The sequence below is a fragment of the Passer montanus genome, unplaced genomic scaffold, assembly GCF_014805655.1.
Source record: "Passer montanus isolate IOZ18808 unplaced genomic scaffold, ASM1480565v1 scaffold116, whole genome shotgun sequence".
Lineage (NCBI taxonomy): Eukaryota > Metazoa > Chordata > Aves > Passeriformes > Passeridae > Passer > Passer montanus.
In genome coordinates, this window is record NW_024358278.1 from 237,220 (window position 1) to 255,666 (window position 18,447).

At 59.2% G+C, this 18,447-nt stretch overlaps 3 protein-coding genes across 6 annotated transcripts; all 3 read right to left on the minus strand.

Annotated features, from left to right (window-relative positions):
• Positions 1-3,400: 3,400 nt before the first annotated feature.
• Positions 3,401-9,418, minus strand: P4HA3 (prolyl 4-hydroxylase subunit alpha 3). The gene is made up of 14 exons (XM_039696987.1): positions 9,414-9,418; positions 8,607-8,903; positions 8,049-8,191; positions 7,619-7,833; positions 7,118-7,267; positions 6,970-7,021; positions 6,624-6,781; positions 6,368-6,544; positions 5,812-5,876; positions 5,485-5,644; positions 4,889-4,951; positions 4,563-4,631; positions 4,264-4,360; positions 3,401-4,064 (listed from the first exon to the last, which is right to left on the minus strand). The coding sequence occupies exons 1-14, from the start codon at positions 9,416-9,418 to the stop codon at positions 3,994-3,996; spliced, it is 1,722 nt and encodes a 573-aa protein (XP_039552921.1). The 3' UTR covers positions 3,401-3,993.
• A 238-nt stretch (positions 9,419-9,656) lies between these two features.
• NEU3 (neuraminidase 3) lies at positions 9,657-12,154 on the minus strand. Of its 3 annotated transcripts, none has more exons than XM_039697048.1 (4): positions 12,127-12,154; positions 11,621-11,676; positions 11,288-11,530; positions 9,657-11,202 (listed from the first exon to the last, which is right to left on the minus strand). In XM_039697048.1, exons 2-4 carry the CDS (start codon positions 11,645-11,647, stop codon positions 10,264-10,266), a joined length of 1,209 nt encoding a protein of 402 aa, XP_039552982.1. In that variant the 5' UTR covers positions 11,648-11,676; positions 12,127-12,154; the 3' UTR covers positions 9,657-10,263. The 3 variants fall into 3 exon arrangements, with proteins under 3 accessions (XP_039552982.1, XP_039552984.1, XP_039552983.1); XM_039697050.1 differs by having other exon boundaries at positions 11,288-11,527; positions 12,127-12,153; XM_039697049.1 differs by lacking the exon at positions 12,127-12,154 and having other exon boundaries at positions 11,288-11,527; positions 11,621-11,999.
• A 616-nt stretch (positions 12,155-12,770) lies between these two features.
• On the minus strand, positions 12,771-17,452 carry SPCS2 (signal peptidase complex subunit 2). 2 transcript variants are annotated; one of them, XM_039697051.1, is made up of 5 exons: positions 16,203-16,289; positions 15,969-16,052; positions 15,535-15,695; positions 14,323-14,457; positions 12,771-13,569 (listed from the first exon to the last, which is right to left on the minus strand). In XM_039697051.1, the coding sequence occupies exons 1-5, from the start codon at positions 16,272-16,274 to the stop codon at positions 13,383-13,385; spliced, it is 639 nt and encodes a 212-aa protein (XP_039552985.1). In that variant the 5' UTR covers positions 16,275-16,289; the 3' UTR covers positions 12,771-13,382. The 2 variants fall into 2 exon arrangements, with proteins under 2 accessions (XP_039552985.1, XP_039552986.1); XM_039697052.1 differs by lacking the exon at positions 16,203-16,289 and adding an exon at positions 17,363-17,452 and having other exon boundaries at positions 13,311-13,569.
• Between the last annotated feature and the right edge of the window lie 995 nt (positions 17,453-18,447).

The window sequence follows — 18,447 nt, forward strand, 5'->3', positions numbered from 1 at the left end:
GGAAAGCCTGTCAGTTTTGTATTCTGTAGAAGCACCACTGGAAAATGAATGATTTCTGAAATCCTGTGGGCTGCCTGGGATTCTGTTTTGCTGTTAACATTGAGTGAGTGAAAAGAAAATAAATATTTCAAGAGCCTACTGAAGTGACTGGTGCGTCGCTCCGTGCCAGCTCCCAGCCCTGCCCTCCCTGCATAGGTGGCTGTTCAGGGACTCCTGGTACTGATTAAAAAATGGATTCCAGGGACAGCACCAAAACTGTGGGGGTGGGTGGAAGGGAAATTCCTTTCAGCTCTGTCAAGCCATGTACATTTTTGAGACTGGACTTTTGTCTGAGAAGCATTAATGCTCCTGCTGCAGTTTCCAGGGGGCTGCAGGCTGGGATAAATGGCATTTGGTGAAGGATACACAGGCTGTGGTAAAAGTAACGGCAGAGAGAAGGAGTCTTCACTCTGGCTCATGACAAACAGGGACACAGAGAAATTCCTCCCCAAAACTCCCAGCTCTGCATTACTTAGAAACCTTCTGATTACTTAGAAACCTCTCCTGGTTTTGTTTCACTTGTTGGATTGAGGATCAGTGGCAGCTTTCCCAGTGGAGGATCCCAAGGCTTGGCAGGAGCAGGAGATGCGCTTTGGGATGCTGGTCTGTTGCAGGCTTCATTTTAATTGAATAAATTAAATAAATAAATGTCTGAGACCTAGGATGGGTTTTGCCAGATTATGTGTACTGGACAAAGCCATCAGGCACTTGCAGAAGTCTGGAGCATTGGGATTGTTGGAAAAATATTATTTCCTCTATTGCCAAAGCAGGTACTCTTGCTTTGAATAAATCAACCCTTGAGTAAGGAATTAAACTCAGGCCTGGGGCTGTGCAGCCAGAATTGTCCCCTCAGATTGTGACAGGGGGTCTGCAGAAGTGATGCAGCAATAGGAAAAGTTGTTATTTTTCCCCTTTTTTGTGAGGGAAAGGCTTGGACAACCTGAGAAAGCCCATTCCAGCCATGCTTCCCATGTGTTTGTGATTTGCAAACAGTGTTGGGATGACTTGGAAAAGGCAGAACTGGGCAACACAGACCTTGGAGAATCCCTTGCAGGAGGACTGACTGGGTACTAGGGAGAAGTTTTTGTACAATTTAGGCCCTGGCACAGGGTGCCCAGAGCAGCTGTGGCTGCCCCTGGATCCCTGTCAGTGCCCAAGGCCAGGCTGGATGGGGCTGGGAGCAGCCTGGGACTGTGGGAGGTGTCCCTGCCATGGCAGGGATGGCACTGGGTGGGATTTAAGGTTGGTCCCTCTCCAAAATATTCTGATTCTGTGACTTTAGCACTGACATTTTTCCTGTATTCCACTACTGCCATTTCTTTTGGGAGCAGGAAGGCTTTGGGGAAAGGGCTGTGTGGAGGTGCCTGGCAACCAGCCGTCCGCTGGTTTGAGCTGGCAATTAACACTCTTGGAAATCCACACCTGGATCTTTAGGCAAGGTCAAAAACTTGAGTTGATGGCTTTTCACTTCCAAGAGCCCTTGTCCCTAGAGCATTCTCCCACCTGTCCCCGAGCCTGGTGCTCTGCTCACAGGCTGGAAGTGCCCTTTGTGATGCCCTAACCTGCATCCCTTGGTTGTGCCGTCCATCTGTCTGTCCATGCTGCCCCTCAGCACTGTGCCCATGTGATATCTGACACGGCGGGAATGGGACTGGCTGTTTGCTCCAAGTTTTGCTGTTTCCAGAAGGAAAGTGTGTGTGTTTGTGTGTGGGTGTGTGTGTGTGGGGGTGTCAGTTCTCTGGAGACCACACGCCACCATGTCCCGTGTCAGCCTCTTCCTGGTCTTGTCTTGTTCTGTGTCCATCTCCCTCGCCTACAAATAAAGCATTTGTGAAAAGCCTGGAGTAGGAATTCCTGCTTTCCCTTTAGCTGTGATGCTTGGGCTCCTTGGAGCAGCCTGTGGAGGAAGGGGGTTGATCCAGCTGCTCCTGCACCAGACCCAGCCACTGGGTTTTTCTGGTGACTCATGGAAGCCTCTTGTCATCCAAAATGCTCCCCCATCCCTTCCCAGCACCCCAGTGTGAGGAGGAGGGGGGAATTTAGCCACAGCTTTCACTTTCCCCCTCCTCCCTGTGACCAATGACTCCCATATGTACAGAAACGTCTGGAAGTAATAAACCGGAGCACTGGGGCTGGTGAGTAACCTGTGCTCTGTTCAGCCTTCTCTGTGTCCTGCAGTGCTGGTTCCTGACTGAAAAGCAGGAACTGGGAGAAACTGGAAGTCTTGCAGGCTGTTTTACATTCCGGCAGGTTTAACAGCCCCGAAGGGCTGCTGGAGCCTCTTCCGAGTTCCTGCTGGCCTGCCCGAATGCTCCCTGCAGCTCACCCCCATCCCCGGGTGCCTATGGAAGGGTTAATCCCCGCTGGATGAACACAGTCCTGAGTGATAAACGCGCATTTCTGACCCCAAGGCGAGGAGAGCCTCGGCAAAACTCTGCCTTCTGTTCCTATCCCACTCCCCAATTTCTGTCCTTTCCCTTCCAGCCGGGAAAGAGGCCAGGAGGTGATATGGTGATCTCCCTGGAGAGCTGGGCTTCCATCCTGGAGGGTTTGAATCTCATCCAAATGCCACCTAGATGAGTGTCTCGGTTTAGAGACAAGCTTAGGAGACAAACGCTCTGGAACGAGTGTTTCCTCTAAAGAAGGGTTGCAACAATCCCTTTCTGCCAATAGGAGGTTAACAGCAGTGGATGAAAGTGAAAAAAACCCCCAATCGTTTATTCCCAGAGTGCCCGCACCGCACGGAAAAAGAAAATGAATACATGCTAGATATTGAATTGTCCGACCTTAACACCACTGCCCCCCCCCACCCATCCCCGCCGGATAAAAACAGAACGAAACGAAATGAAACAGAACAAAAAGAAACGAACCAAAACAAAACAAAAAACCAAAACAAACAAAAACCCCCAACAAAACGAAACAAAATTCCAGGAAAGGGAAAAAAGCCCACACCGGGGGGCCGGCAATGCGGTGAGGGGGGAGAAAATGGCGGCGGCTCCTGTCCCGGGGAAGGGGGAACACAAGGGGGGCACGCAGCAGCCCGGGCAAACAGAGGGAACCTGAGGGAACCTGTGCACTCCTGGCGGGGTCCCCTCGTCTCTGCAGACGAATCCGCTGGATTTGGTGTCCTTCCTCCGGCTGGCTCGGCTGTGCCGAGCTCCGGGGCCGAGCCGGCCCCTCCCGTGCCGCCGGGCCCCGGCCCCGGCCGATGCTCCTCCCGCCGGCTCTGAGATGCTGGGCCAAAACCGAACCGAACAGCTCGGGGGGTGAACAAGAAAAAAAAAAAAAAAAAAGAAAAAAAAAAAAAAAAAAAAAAGGCCCCCAAAACGGCCGAAGGATTGGTCGCACCGTCTCCGAGGCCAGAAAAAAGGAACAAACCCCGAACCCAACCGTGTTGCCTAGGCTAACACAGGCCAGGCTAGCTGAGCGGGCTGAGGGAGCCCGGTCCGCTTGGAGCGGCGGGCACGGAGCCTTCGGGACGGGCCGCGAGGGCCCGAGATCCCTGGGGCTGCAGTAGGCGTCTGGGCACGGAGCGAGGATCGGGAATAGGAAACCGCAGCAGGCATCGCTGGGCACGGAGCAAGGGCCGCGCAGGTCCCGGCTCCCCGCTCTCGGCCTCCCAGTCACGTCGGGGCTGCGGCCGGCGGGGAGAAAGGGAGCTTGTCTGCAGGCAGGCGGGGGGCCAGCACGGCTGGAAGGAGCTGCCTTCTCCCCGAGACTGGATTTTGGCATTCCCTAACGGATGGGAGCCCCAGGGATAGGGTTTGGCACCCCAGAACAGACTCCGGTTTATAAAAGACTTTATTTCCACCCAGTCTGGCTGTGGTTGAGCAAGTGCCCCTTGCGATCACCCCCTGCTCCGCTGCTGCCCCCTCCGCTCCCTCCCTCCCTGGGGAGATGCTGTGCCGGGTGGCTTTGCCACCTGCAGATGTCACATCTGTGGTCCCACACGGCTCAGTCCTGTGGGTCAGCGCTGCACGGCCGCCGGAATTCCTGCCCGTGCTCGTGGATCCACTTATTGGCCACTGGAAGGAACAAGGACATGGATCCCTGTCTGCTCCCTTCCCTCTGCACCTTTCTCTAATCCTGTGCTGCTGTCGGGGAACTTTTCCCCTTCTATCCAGGATATTATTGTGCATTCCCAGCCTCTCTTGCTTCCCTGTCGGTGGAGCTGTCCCTCCAGCCCCGTGTCACCCCGGGGTGACCCCTGGTAGCATCTCTCACCCCACTTGTCCCCGGCCAGGACGGGGCAGCCGGCGTGGAGGGTGTCCCCATCACCATTCCCGTTCCTCCGCAGGTTCCACCAGAAAAGAGCTGCATTCTGCAGAGCAGAGACGGGTTTGGTACCCTAAAACAGAGCTGGGACCCACAAGACTGAATTTTGGCACCCCAGAACAGATTAGGGAATCCGGGGCTGGGGTTTGGCATCAGGAGAGGCTTGACCATAACTCCCTGCAGGAGCTGAGATACAGAGGACAGCACCCTCCCTTCCCTGCTCCCAGCAATTCCACAGGACCCCTCACCTTGACCACGGGCACGCTGAAGTTGGCATAGATGAAAGCAGTGGAGCCTCCAGCCTCCACTGCACTCAGCTGGAAAAGGAGAAAAATAGGAGCCATGGATCCCCCCTTCCCTGTGATGCTCCTTTGCACAGGGAAACTGAGGCACAAAACCTCCCTTGGGCCCCAGCTCTGTTCCCTCACTTTGGCACAGCACAAGCTCCTGAATACTCCACAGACACTGGCACTTCCCACACACTCCAGGGTTTTGGGGCTGCCCTCACCCATCCCATACCCTGAGGGCCAAGCCAGTGTTATCCCTGCAGGCCTGGAAACGAGGGAGGACTCACGTAGATCATGATTGTGGCGATCCTGTTGCCTGACTTCATCCTGTACAGGGGGCTCTTCATGGACTGCTCCAAAAGGGGAGGTGGGGACGGTCGGTCCTGCCCTGACACAGCCCAGCCCCTCACAGCCCAGCAGCTCTAAGCTGCCCCACACTGTTCCCCCCAGAAAACGCTTCCTTCTCCCTTCTTTTTTCTCCCTCCTTCCCTCCCTTCCCAGGAACACCCCAGGCACCCACCCAGGGATCACCATCCTGGGACCATCCATCCCACCCCTGCCAGGGGCCATCCCAGGGTGCATCACTAGGAACATCTCAGGGAATAACCTAGGGATCACCACGGGGACACCCCCAGGGACCGTTTGGGGTCTTCCCTTGGGCACCATCCCAGCAGCATCATGAGGAGCATCCCAGGGCCCATCTCCAGGAACAGCTGAGGGGCTACCCAAGAGCTCTCCTTCAGGAACATCTGAGGAATCACCCCCAAGGCCAACCCCGGGCCCATCCCCAGGAATATCCCAGGGACCACCCCTGAGTCCACCCCAGGAGCTGCCCTGGGTGTCACCCCATGGTCCCCCAGGCCCAGCCTGGCCGCTCCCTGACCGTGGCGTGGTCGAAGTGTGGCTCGTAGTGGCCTCCCAAGCCGTAGTTGACCACCTGCAGGTGCTCGGCGTAGGGCGGCCGCAGGTCCAGCCCGGTGAGGGCGGCCATGCGCCGATCCAGAGCCCGCACCACGGGGTCGGCCGTGTCCTTCAGCCAGGCGCTGCGGGAGCAGCCCGGTCAGCCCTGGATTCACCCGAGGCTGGGCTTCACCCGCAGGGCACCGCCGCAGGAGCCAGGCCTCCCAGCGTGGCCTCGCTGCCACCTCAGAGGTGGCCACGGAGCCACGGGGGTCCCATGGCCGGGGGACGAGGGAGGGGTGGCCACTACCTCTTGCTTATGCGGTACTCGGCCTTCTGCTGCTTCTCCCCAGAGGCAACCACGGATCTCTGCAGCTGAGGGACACAGGGGGGACGCTGTTGCCACGCGTGGGGACCCTCACACCACGTGGTGGGTTTGAACCAGCGGGCTGCCAAGCGTCCCCCCCCCAAGGTGTCTCACTGGGGAGAGGGAAGCAGTGACAGAGGTGGAGTCACCGAGTCAGGCCTGGCTGGGAAGTGGTTCAGGTGCAGCTGTGGACCTGGTTTCTTCCAAAAAGTCTTTTGGGGGGCTCACATGGAATGGGGGTCATCATCCCCAGGGTCTCATCTAATCCTAGAGTGGTTTGGTTTGGAAGGGGCCTTCCAAGATCATCCAGTTCCACCCCCTGCCATAGGCAGGGACACATTCCATTAGACAAGGTTGCTCCAAGCCCCGTCCCATCTGAACTCCCTGGAGGAGACTTTAGCCATAAAACCCCTCCTATCTCTGCATTCACCCTGGGTCATGATCTCCTGGGACACCCTGCTGCAGGAAAGGGACATCCCTGGGGATGGGTATGGCTCACCCAGGGCCCTGCCAACCCCTTGATAGTCTCAGCCTCAGCATCGGTGATGAAATCATGGTACAGAGCCACGTGGGGTTGGGCCCGGACCATCTCCTTCTTGGCAGGCTGGAGGAGGAGGAAGGGGCTGCCGTTGGTCTCGTAGGAGCAGCCGAGGTGCGGGAGCTGCTCTGGGGCTGGCTGGGGAGGAAGAGGACCAAGGAGGGCGTGAGAGGGGGACAGGGGTGCTGGGGGACCCCGGCACCCCTGCCAGCCCCACCTGCTCCCTGGGGCGCTGGCACAGCTCCTCGTAGGCATCTCGGCTCTGCAGGCGGGTGCTGTTGGGGCGCTGCAGGGGCCTGGCACTTGCCCCCATCCCCATCTCCAGCAGCTTCTTGTACTTGGCCACGTTCCTTGACACCCTTTGGTTTCTGGGATCTGCTGGGGAGGTGGTGTCACCCAGAGTGCTGCATCCCCATCAACCCCCTTCCCTGGCATTGGTCCCTGGAAAATTGCCCCAGATGGGGGCAAGAAATGGGGTGAGGAGGCCGTTGCCATGCAGAGGTGATGGGGACATCCCAAAATCTTTTCCCTCTTCCTGCTGCATCCAGGGTTGTCCCACATACCGTAGCGGAGAAACTCCCTGGAGAGGCTCAAGGCATGAGAGATGTTTCCAGCCTGGATGGGGGAGTGGAGACCCCATCAGCATCCACCCTCCCACCCATGGTTTGGCTCTATGGACACTGGGGATGGGGAGGGGACTCGTGGCTGTACCATGAAGTAGGAGAAGGCCAGATGGTCCAGAGCATCCTCCAGGCTGCTCCGGTCCTCCAGGTTCCAGCTGCCGTAGGAGAGGCGGAAGAGGCTGACAGCCTCCTCCAGCCAGGCAATGGAGTGGTAATAGTCACCTGTGTCATAGGCCACCTGCGGGGCAACGCGTCACCTGCACCTGCAGCTGGGCCATCCCATCCCATCCCATCCCATCCCATCCCATCCCATCCCATCCCATCCCATCCCATCCCATCCCAATTCCCACCCATCCTGTACCACTGCATCTGTCGCTTTCCGGTTGCCATCTCCATCCCCATTCCCTCCCACACCATCCCCATCCTGTCCCATCCCTTCCTCTCCTGTTCCATCCCCACCTCAATCTCCATCCCCGTTTGCACCTGCACTTCCATCTCACCCCATGTGAAGAACCCCCATGTCCATCCCTATGGAAGCAGCGCCCCAGGCTGGGGAAGCTCTGTGGGGGCTTGTGGGGCTGTCCCCCACCTTTCCCACATGGAAGCAGTCGTCGGCAGAGAGGGAGGCACGCCGGCCGGGGCTGTAGAGGGGCGGGTGCCCGGCTCTCTGGAAGACGCCGCTGGCCAAGCCCTTGACGCTCAGGGCGTACACATCCTGCAGCCTCATCAGTGCCCTGGCAGCCCCGTCCAGGTCCTCGGCTCCAGGCAGCTCCTGCTCCACCTCCCTGAGGCCAGCATGGAGTGCTGCAGGGTGGGAAAGACGTGCAGGAGGGGATAAATGAAATTATGAGGTGCGATCACCCTTATCAGCTCTTTCCCCCGGGGACCCCACATCCTGCTTCTCCATTCATTCTGCTCCTCCAACTATTTCCTTACTTCTCCACCCGTTCCCCAGCCCCTCCATCTATTTCCTGGCCTATGTGACACAGGGGACACGAGGCTGGGCATCCTCCCCGTACCCTCGGTGTTCCTGGTGGCCTCCTCGCTGTAGATGATGTTGGGCCAGTCCGAGTGCAGGCGCTTGATGAGGCTGAAGGCCAACAAGGGGTTGTCCACCGAGGCCTCGGGGTCCTGGTGCAGTGCCTGGACCTTCTCATAGAACCTACAGGGCACCCACGGGGGACACTTTGGTGCTCCTCAGTGCTGACACCGCCCGGGTGAGGGCTGAGTCCCCCCACTGCTGGGCAACTTTTCCTCGGTGTCCACTTTGTCCAACCCAGTCCTGGTGGGTCTGTGGGGATGGCCCGTGCCTTGGGGATGCTGCAGCCCAGATCCCTATGGGTGGAGAGCCATGTCCCCCTCCTGCAGCACAGCTGGGGGAAGGGGAGCCTGAGCCATGTCCAGTCAGCTTCCCGTCCTCCCACCACCCTCTTATTTAGGGCCACCCCCAAAAACTGGGTGCTGCGGGGAAGGTGGGCATGGGCTGACCCCTCCTCGCAGCCGGGAATCACCCAGGCTTGGGCCCGGGGGCGGGATGGGTGGCCGGAGCGGGGCGGACGCGGTTGGGGTGCCGGTACCTGCGGAGGAGGCGCAGGCGGGAGCTCTCGTCCCGCAGGTAGGAGCGGAGCCGGCGGAGCAGGCGGCGCTCGGCGCCCAGCGCTGCCCGCACGCTCAGCATGGCAGAGAAGGTCTCGGCCGGGGCGGGGGGCGGCAGCAGCGCCAGCAGCGCCCCGAGCACCGCCAGCGCCCCCAGTGCTCCCAGTGATCCCAGTGCGCCGAGAACCCAGCGCCCCCAGTGCTCCCAGCGCCCCCAGTGCTCCCAGTGCGCCGAGAACCCAGCGCCCCCAGAACACCCCGAACCCCGAGCGCTCGCACTGCTCCAGGAACCCACAGTGCCTCCAGTCCCAGCAACGCCCCCAGTACCCCCAGCGCCCCCACTCCCAGCAGTGCCCCCGGTGCTCCAGGTATCCCCAGCACGCCCAGTTCACCCCGTACCCCGAGCCCCCAGCTCGCCCCGTGCCAGCCGTGCCCCGAGCCCCAGCGCCCGCATCCGGCCGCCGCCGCCGCCGGGAGAAGCGGGGGAAAAGGGGCGGAGAGGCTCCGCCTTTGGGGGGAAAAGGGGTGGGGGCGCCCCGGATCCGCCACGCTGGCTGGGGAGGGCGGTGTGGTGCTGCTCCCCGTCCTGCTTGTCCTTGTCCCCATTCCAGTCTGCCCCTCTGTCCCTATCCTGCTTGTCCCCCTCTTGTCTGTCCCCAGCCTCCTCCTGCCTGCTCCTGCCCCTTTCCCTGTTCTCTCCTGGCCGCATCCTGCTCTGTCCTCAGCTTCATCCTGCCTGCCCGCTCCTGTCTGTCCCCATTTGGTCTTCTGTCCGAATCTTATCTGACGGCATCCTGCCTGTCCCCATTCCATCTTGGCCCCATCCTGCCCGTCCCTGTCCACATCCTGCCTGTGCCCGTCTCGATTTGATCCTCTGCCCATCCCGCCTTGCATCCATCCTGTCTGCCCGCCTCTCCACACAAAAACCAGCACCAGGATGCAGTGGGAGGTGCCGTGCTTGGGGCCATCCTGCATCTTTCTGGGGCAGGGCCAGCCCCGTTGGGATTTCCCCTGTATGGACTGGATTTCACGTGTTTTGGGACAATTTTATTTGACAGCAGCATGGGGATGTGAGATCACTGTCACTATTGGGATGCTAGAAGCTGTTCCCTGTGGAGCAGAATGCAACACTCCCCAACACTCCTCTCCCCTTGCCCCCAGTCAAGATTCGAGCGCTTTTTCCCAGGGGGCAGGGAGAAACTCAAGTCTAAAGTAGGCAAGTGAAGAAAGCAGGATAAAAAATGGTAAAAACTGGGAATCTTCTGCCACCTGCAGGAACACAGGAACTGGAATATTTTTAACTAAACCAAGATTTCTGCATACTTTTTCCTCAGGGAGTCAGCTGCTCTTGCTGGCACCTTCTGCTTTCCAGCTGCTACCAGGTGAAAAACGCTGATTTCTGGAGAAGCAGCGGCATTTCCTATGCTGTGCTGGCATCCCCCTTGGCCAAGCCAGAGCAGATCCTCCACTGCCGCAGGTCACCGACAACACCCGACGGGTGATTAAAAAGGCGTAATTAAATAAAAGGTGCACGATGCTGAGCCTCTGGTGCACTTGCAATGTCCTGGGCACTGCCGCGCTCACTGGCTCCGGCCGCCGACGCTCAGGAGCGACCACGCCGCCTAAAACGGGTCTGTTTCAGGAAGCCTTGAGCTCCTCATCGCCGGAGGGCTCCAGGCTGAAGAGGCAGAAGGCGATTTCCTCGCAGGCGCTGCTGGCGCCGCACTCGAACAAGCACCCGAAGAGGCCACCGGGGCAGGCTGCCAGGTCAGAGTAGCCGGCGGGCCCGGCGTGCAGCAGCCAGGGCCGCCGCCAGCCCGCCCCGTCCGGCGGCGAGGGGTTCACGTAGAGCCCCAGGTCGCGCCGGTGGTGCCGGTCGGTGGGGTGCGAGTAGAGCAGCCAGGGGGGCTGGCCGGCGGCGCGGGCGAAGCTGAGCACGCTGCCCTGGCAGCCCCGCGGCGGCTCGCCCAGGGCCGCGCACGGCGCGGGCCGCTGGAAGCGCAGGCCGCGGTCGGTGCTGAGGGCCACGGCGCGGCAGCCCCGCGGCGCCCGGGCGCTGCAGTACAGCACGGGCCGCCGTGGGCCACCCACCTCGGCCACCTGGCACTCGCCCGTGCGCTCGCCGCCCAGCAGGCCGCCCTTGTGCCAGCGGCGCCCGCCGTCGTCGCTGTAGAAGACGAGGGCGTGCTGGCGGGTGAAGCAGGGCAGCCGCAGCGCCCCGCACAGACAGCCGTGCACGTAGTAGGTGTAGGCTGGCACCACCAGCCGGCCCGAGGCCAGCTGCACGCCGTGGCCCGGCCCCACGGCGAAGGTGGCCCAGCGGGACAGGTCGGCGCCGATGGCCTCGTCCGTCACGTCCCGCAGCGCGCTCCAGCCGCGGCCGCCGTCGGCGCTGGTGGCGAAGCAGAGGCGGGCGGCGCTGCAGCCGCTCCAGATCTGGCAGCGCTCCGTCTTGCCCTGCTCCACGCAGATGCAGAAGAGGAAGACGGTGCCGCTCCTGGCGTCGTAGAGAGGACAGGGGTTCATGGTGCGGTGGCCGGGCAGCGTCAACGCCGACAGCTCCTCCGTGGGACCCCACTGAAAGAAAGGAAAATGGGGCTCAGCACGGGGGCCAGCCGGCATCACGCCCATCCCGTGCTCCTGGAGCCCGGGGGGATTTTACCTTGACCAAGGAGCCGTGCCGGTGGCCTCGCCGCAGCACCAGGTACTTGGCATCCTCGTCCCGGGCCGAGGAGCGCTTCTCGGCAAAGGCCAGGAAGGAATCATCCGGGGGGACGTAGAGCAGAGCCGGGATGCGGTAGGTGACCCCAGCTGCCTCTCGGAACAGCGTCTCCGGAGGGAAAACGTGCGGGGATGCCGGTGGTGATGGCAGCGGTGGGGGGCTCTCCTCACCATCTCCCTGCTGCTGGAAGGGTGGGAAAGTCAGATGTAAAAGGGTTAAATCCCGGCAAAGGAGGGAATGGCCCATATGGGGGGGACAGGCATGAAGGCTCACCTTGAGGCAGGTGGTGGCCTGGGACATGGTGGCCGCCCTGAGGCTCCCCTTGGGACCTGAGCAGGGTGAGAGAGTGAGAGCAGAGCCCCTCGCTGGGGTCACAGCCACCCCCCTGCCCGTCTGTGCTGCTCCCCTGTAGCGCACAGGCTGCCCTGCTTCACCCGCGGTGCCGCCTCCCGCTGTTCCCGAGGGCTGTGCACCCCCTGCACCGCACCGGGACCCCGAGCTCCCACCGCCTTGAGCTCCCCGAGTGGCACTAGCCCGGGGTCCCTGCTCCCCTCCATTCCCCGTGCGCCCCCAGTCCCCCCGCACCCTCCAGCCTCGATCCCCCGGCACCCCCTGTCCCTACGCCGGCCCACAGCACAGCCCCCCTGCACCACGCACGGACCTCCCCCGGTGACAGACCCCCCGTCACACCAGTACACACCAAGTGCTGACCCCCCTCCCCTCCGTGCCGCGGCCCCCGCACTCCCGCATCCCCATCCCCGCATCCCCATCCCGCAGACCCCGCTCCTCCCGCCGCCGCCGCGCCGGGGCCGCCCCGCTCCGCCTCTTCCTGCGGCTCCCGGAGCCGGGGGGGCCGGATCAGGCGCTCGGCGGGCCCAGGAGGCGGGCGGGGATCCCGGGGCCCGGCGCGGCGGCAGCGGGGGCAGTACCTGTGCAGGTGTGAGCCGGGGATGTTCTCCGCCTCCGGCGCTCCTGCGGGGCCGGGGGAATGCTGGAATTCCCGGAGGAGACTGGCTGGGGGAGCCGCTGCTCTCCCCAGCAGGCGGGAGGGGAGCCAGGAGAGGGATGCAGGCAGGACCCTGCTTGGGATGCCAGGAGAGTCCCCTGCCGGGCGCCCTTGTGGGACAGCCGTGGCGAGGGAGGGCTGGAAAACCAGGAAGGTCCGTCTGGGGCTCCCTGAGGTGAGGCAGCCAAGCCCAACCAGCTCTGCAAGATAAAAAGAGGAGTCACCCTCATCCTGTGGCACCTGGGGACGAGGTTTAGGTGACAAGACTGTGGTGGTGCCACGGGAATGCCAGAATTCTCCTTCCGTGAACTGGGATTCCAGTTCACAGTCCCCAGCGTGAAACACCCCAGAGATGCTCCAGGACACGTTTGATGTCTGTTCTTCCCTTTTATTGAAAAAACAACAACAAAAAAAATCTCTCTTTTAAAAAATGCCAGTTTATGGAAGGGACACGTGGAACGGGAGATGCCAGAAGGGAACCGCAGGATAGACAGACACAGCTTGGAAAATCTTTTACACTTTCTCAGAAGCTTCGTGGCTGAGCACACAGAAGTAGCATATTTGATTCTCCCCCCAACACATAAAAGGTTTTTATATAAAACAATCCTCTACCCCACTTAGATAAATACAAAAATAAAGCAAACTTGTTTGCGAGGGGATGGTTGTTTCACAGAAGGGTTTTGTCCTGAACTCCTAGCAGAAATGGAAAGGTGGGATTGGTAAAGCCCCCTGGACACAGAGCCATGTGATAAAGCACTGCCAGGTAAAGCAGGGACGCTGGGGCAGCACTGGTGGTGTGTTTCCTCTCCTGAGGGTCCCCAAAATCCAATTTTGAGCCTGGAAGGCAGGCACAGAGACCAAGCTTAGCCATGAACTTCAACAAATCTTGGGTCCAGTATTAAAATTCCTGCTTATCCAAAAAGGAATAGGACTTCAGGACAAAAACAGAGGCCATGATTCACTTTCTTTGCCATTTGACTTTATTGGTGTTAATTTAGCAGGCTGCTGGGAGGCGGCTGGGCTCCAAAATCATTTTGTTTTCCTCTCCAGGGCCAGGCTGTCGTGCAGCTTGGACACCTCTGGCTCGTAGGCCTCCATGACTAACGTGCCATTGTTGTCGAAGAACTTGGCGATGGACTTGGTGAACTCGGCTTCCCTCTGCTGCTTGGTTTTCCCGCTGATGAACGTCAGCTTCAGGGTGTACTTGTCATCAAACCTGCGGGAGGGCAGACACACCTCAGAGCAGGGACAGAAACCCCCTCCTGTGTGAGGGGGAAAAAAACCTCAGAGCAGGATCCCAGTGGGACAGAAACCCCCTCCTGTTTGGGGAAATCCCTCAGAGCAGGATCCCAGAGGGACAGAAACCCTCTCCTGTGTGAGGGGAAAAATCCCTCAGAGCAGGATCCCAGTGGGACAGAAACCCCCTCCTGTTTGGGGAAATCCCTCAGAGCAGGGTCCCAGAGGGACAGAAACCCCCTCCTGTTTGGGGAAATCCCTCAGAGCAGGGTCCCAGAGGGACAGAAACCCCCTCCTGTTTGAGGGGAAAAATCCCTCAGAGCAGGATCCCAGAGGGAGAGAAACCCCCTCCTGTGTGAGGGGAAAAATCCCTCAGAGCAGGATCCCAGAGGGAGAGAAACCCCCTCCTGTGTGAGGGGGAGAAAACCCCAGAACAGGATTGCAGTGAGGATAGAAATCCCCTCTTGCCTGAGGGCAGACACAGAAACCCTCTCCTGTGTGAGGGGAAAACCCCCCCGGGCTGGAGGTCCCCACCAGGGCACTCACAATTGACACAATTCAAGGCCTTTACACCCCGCATTAAAGAGAAGTGAGACGTGAACACCGGGGGCAGAAAACCACTGGGGCTGCTCCCGTTCCAGGGCCAGGAGCTGGATTTTGGTGGAGCAGGGTGGGCTCAGAAGAGAGGCCGTGCTCAGGGCAGGGCCGAGCCCGCTGCCGGAGCAGGCCGTACCGTTTGAGGCTGGAGGAGAGCTGCCACACGTCGTCGGGATCCATCCCGGCAGGGTCCTTCCTGTGCGCCACCAGGAAAATGCTCTTCTCTTTGTACGAGGTATAGATGGTCAGGATTCCCATCATCACAAAATACGTGCACAGGCAGTTAAGGACGTCAGGAAGGTGCAAGGAGAAGCAGAAATCAGGCAGAGGAGTCGCTCGGATCCCTCAGAGCTGTGGTTTAACCACCTCTCAAGTGACATCAAACAGGGTGTTTGGCTGATGCTTCATCAGCAGGAGAAATTAACTAATAAATCTAAACTGTAATCATTTATTACTCACTCCCTGGAAGTGTCCAAGGCCAGGGTGGATGGGGCTTGGAGCAACCTGGTTTAGTGGAAGTGTCCCTGCCCATGGCAGAGGCTGGGAATGGATGAGCTTTAAGGCCCCTTCCCACCCAAACCAGTCTGGGATTCTCTGACATTTGCTGGGAAAACTTGAGACTGAACAAGCCACAGAAGGATTTGCTGGACACTCCTCCAAGGACAGACCAAGCAATTCCTCTTTCCCAGTTTTGGAATTAAGTAATTTCAAGTGCTGTAAGTCACTCATTTGTTCTGAAAGCCACCCAGAACAGCCAGGAACAATGAAACCAAGCAATTCCTCTTTCCCAGTTTTGGAATTAAGTAATTTCAAGTGCGGTAAGGTAAGTCACTCATTTGTTCTGAAAGCCATCCAGAACAGCCAGGAACAATGAAATTCCTTAGGATCACAGAACTGTTTAGGTTGGAAAACGCCTCTGAGACCATTGAGTCCAACCACTCCCCCAGGCCACCATTCCCCCAGCCAAGGCCACCACTACTCCTGTGCACTGCTGAGCCTCAGCACTGAGCTGTGGAGTGGATCCAGCCTGTCCAGATCCCTCTGCAGAGAGCTGCTGGCAGGAATTTCCTCCTTCCCCTCCCAGCATCTGACCTGTGGTACTAGGGAAAAACAAGTGTGTCTGGAGCCAGACTGTGGATGGAATGAAAAAAAAGGATCTGCCTCAGACCACCCAAATTTAGGGGCATTACACCCAGAACTTTCCTGTCACATGGAAACTGTCTGATTGTCAGCTGATCTCCACATGGCAGGAAGCGTAATTCCCGCAGGCCTGGAAATGGGAACATCCAGAACGGTTTTGTTCCTGTGGAAAATCAAACCCCTGCGGTATAACCTCTGTGAAGGATATGAGACAACACAAAAGGCAAGGACGGGTTTGGATTCAGGAAAAGGGTGCAGGTAATCCCAAATCAAAGCCACGATGGCAAAGAGACAGGAGATTGTGCAGATGATGAGGCGCCCATCGATCAGGCGGAAGTTCTCCACGTATTTGTACTTCTCCAGGAGCACCTGTGGAGAGACAGGCAGCCGAGTCCAGGGGGAGCTTGTCAGGGATTTGACACGCTGCTTTTGGGAAGGGTTTGGAGGGAGCAGCCCCAGGGGCACAGCTGAACTGGGCAGAAGGTTTGTGGGGGATGGATGCCTGCCTCAGGCAGCACGGACACGCGGGAATCACAAGGAATGCCACCAGACCCAGCATGGCTGTGGCACAGCCAGCCCCAAAAAGCAGGAAAGGAAACCAGAGAGCTTCCAGCAGGGCAGCTCAGCAGAGAGAGAACCCACCTTTTTGGCAGAGTCGTCCAAGGAATTTTTCACAGCTGAACCATCCCATTTGTCGATTTTCACCGGCTTGTCATCAATCTTCCACTGCAACGGAAAGTGTGGAGTGAGGGGAATTCCATCCCAGCGACAGGGGGCAAGCCAGAGAGCAGAGCTGTTTGGGAAAACCCGGCTGGACAGAGGGAATGTGCACCCCGAGCTGCCGGAGCAGCTCCTGGTGGGTTCCAGGCTGTCCACCTTGTCACAGGCTGGATGTGCCTCTGGCAGCAGCTTTAGCTTTGCCTCCTCGTCTGCTGCTCCTGCTGCCATCCCCAGGGAGGGACAGCTGGGCTGGATTCCTGCCTCTGGATGTGCTCCTGCTTTCCAGACACACTGCTCCACACGGGCTCTTGGGGAGGAAAATTTTGAGAACCCCCAACAATCTTGGCACAAGGGGAGATTAAAAAGGCACAAACAAGAAATATTTAAAACCATTCTCTGGAACAAAAGCAAAGGACCCTGTCACTCTTCACATTCACATCTCCTGCAGGAATGGGTCCCTCCCCAGTAACAATTCCCAGCTGTTCCAAGGGGCCCACTTCCCCTGAACCACATTACTGTTTGGTGACACATCAGCCCGAGCCCTGAGTGTCCCAAGTGATCCCTTATTTCAAACGGGTCAGAGACTGGAGCTGGAATCCCAGCTGCCAGCAGAGCAGTCCTCAGTTTCACTCGTGTCACCTTCCTGCTCCCAAGCTGGATGGATTAACTACCAGCCCAAGGAGCTCCCTTCCCTGCCCTGAAGGAGCAAAACCCCTTTAAAATACAATGTCAAACTCCATTGCTTGCCCTGCAGCTGCACAGGGAAGAGCCCAGTTATCCCTCGGGGAATTCTGAGGCACACAGCGAATGTCACTGCGTGTCCATGGGCTCATGAGCCACAAAACCAATGGCCAGAAGAATCTAAAAATCATGGAGAACTGGGACACAGCTCGCACATTGGTGTATGGTACCAGACTTTTCAGGTGGCTGCTGCTGAAGCATTTTCTTCCAGGGCTAATTAGCACACAAGTTAACTGGAAGCCACAGCCTTTCCATAAGAGAATGGGGTCGAATTCTTTCCACTATTTATTTTTGCTTATACGAGCATCTGCAGCAGTTGGAGGGGGACGACCAGGGCTGAAGGGGAATTCTCAGGGATGGAGATTTTCAGGACTGAGGGGGAATTCTCAGGGATGAGGATGCCCAGGGCTGATGGGGGATTCTCAGGGATGGGGATGCTCGGGGATAAGGGGGAATTCTCAGGGATAGGGATGCTCAGGGATAAGGATGCCCAGGGCTGAGAATGCCCAGGGCTGAGGGAGGGACGCCCAGGAGGGGGGCCGCTCGGGGCGGCCGAGGAGCCCCGCCCGCCGTACCTTGTCCAGGAGCCCGTTCCGGCCGCTCTTGGCCGCCATCTTCTCGCCGCCTCCGCCCCCGCCCCGCCCGCGACACCTGGGCGCTCCTGATTGGCCGCGCTGCCGGAAGTCCGGGCCCCTCGCGCCGCGCGGCACGCTGGGAAATGCAGTCCGTCCATCCCGCCGTCGCCGTGCCGTGCGGAAGGTGCTCCCTTCATGGAATTCCAGGATTTGGGCTGGGAGCGGCCTTAAAACCCATCCAGCCCCACCCCCTGCCATGGGCAGGGGAACCTTCCAATGGATCAGGCTGCTCCAAGCCCAGTCCGACCCCAGAAGGGCTGTCCAGCCCTGGCACAGCTGCGCAGGGCAGTGGTGGAGTCCCCACGCCTGGAGGGATTTAAAGTGTGGATGTGGCACTTGGGGACACGGGTTAGCGGTGGCCTTGCAGCGCTGGGGGACTCGATGCCTTGGAGGCCTTTTCCAGCCCTAACTATTCCATGGTTCTGTGATCTCCAACCCAATACAGCAGCCCTGTTGTGTGGCTGAGCCACGTGAAGAGGATGCTGCTTATTCCTCCTTTTCAGACCCTCCATGTACAGCTTGGCCCCAGCTGCCATGACAAGGAACCCCGTTTTCCATCACAGGAGATGCGATGCTAAGCTAGATGGCCACTGGGGCTGACGCAGTTTAGCTGCTTTGATGCAGGGTATCAGTTTTATGTTAAAAACCAGCCCCAGCCTCAGCCCCAGCCCCAGCCCCAGCCCGGTCTCCGGGCAGATGCATCTCCCTGCAGTGGGAGCCAACAATGGATTTCCATTTCCACCTGCCTGTGCTCGAGCCTGTTACTAGTGAGCCACTCTGTGCCCCTGTTCCCTTTGGTGGGAATTGGCTCTGGCTCGCTGCCCTGGCTGTGCCAAGCCATTCCTGGAGGAAGCTGCACATTGTCCCGGTGTTTGTGAGAGCAGGCACCAGGCCTGGAGCAGCCTCTGGCAGCGCTCCCGGGCACACGGAGGTGCCAGCGGAGCTGGAAGTGCAGAGAGCACGGCTTGAGCGTGTCCTGCTGCAGACGGCAGGGATCTGGGCAGGAGGGGTGCCAGCGGAGCTGG

Excerpts from the sequence above, each read along its gene's own strand:
- P4HA3 (XM_039696987.1), bottom strand. Across the intron at positions 4,952-5,484 it reads CACACTTCGACCACGCCACG|TCCATGAAGAGCCCCCTGTA; the intron begins GTCAGGGAGCGG and ends CTTTTGGAGCAG. Across the intron at positions 4,065-4,263 it reads CCTGGCCGGGGACAAGTGGG|TGGCCAATAAGTGGATCCAC; the intron begins GTGAGAGATGCT and ends TGTTCCTTCCAG.
- NEU3 (XM_039697048.1), bottom strand. The coding sequence starts at position 11,647 with ATGTCCCAGGCCACCACCTGCCTCAAG. Across the intron at positions 11,531-11,620 it reads AGGCCACCACCTGCCTCAAG|CAGCAGGGAGATGGTGAGGA; the intron begins GTGAGCCTTCAT and ends CCACCCTTCCAG. Across the intron at positions 11,203-11,287 it reads GGCACGGCTCCTTGGTCAAG|TGGGGTCCCACGGAGGAGCT; the intron begins GTAAAATCCCCC and ends CCTTTCTTTCAG.
- SPCS2 (XM_039697051.1), bottom strand. The coding sequence starts at position 16,274 with ATGGCAGCAGGAGCAGCAGACGAGGAGGCAAAGCTAAAGCTGCTGCCA. Across the intron at positions 16,053-16,202 it reads CACATCCAGCCTGTGACAAG|TGGAAGATTGATGACAAGCC; the intron begins GTGGACAGCCTG and ends TTTCCGTTGCAG. Across the intron at positions 15,696-15,968 it reads TGGACGACTCTGCCAAAAAG|GTGCTCCTGGAGAAGTACAA; the intron begins GTGGGTTCTCTC and ends GTCTCTCCACAG.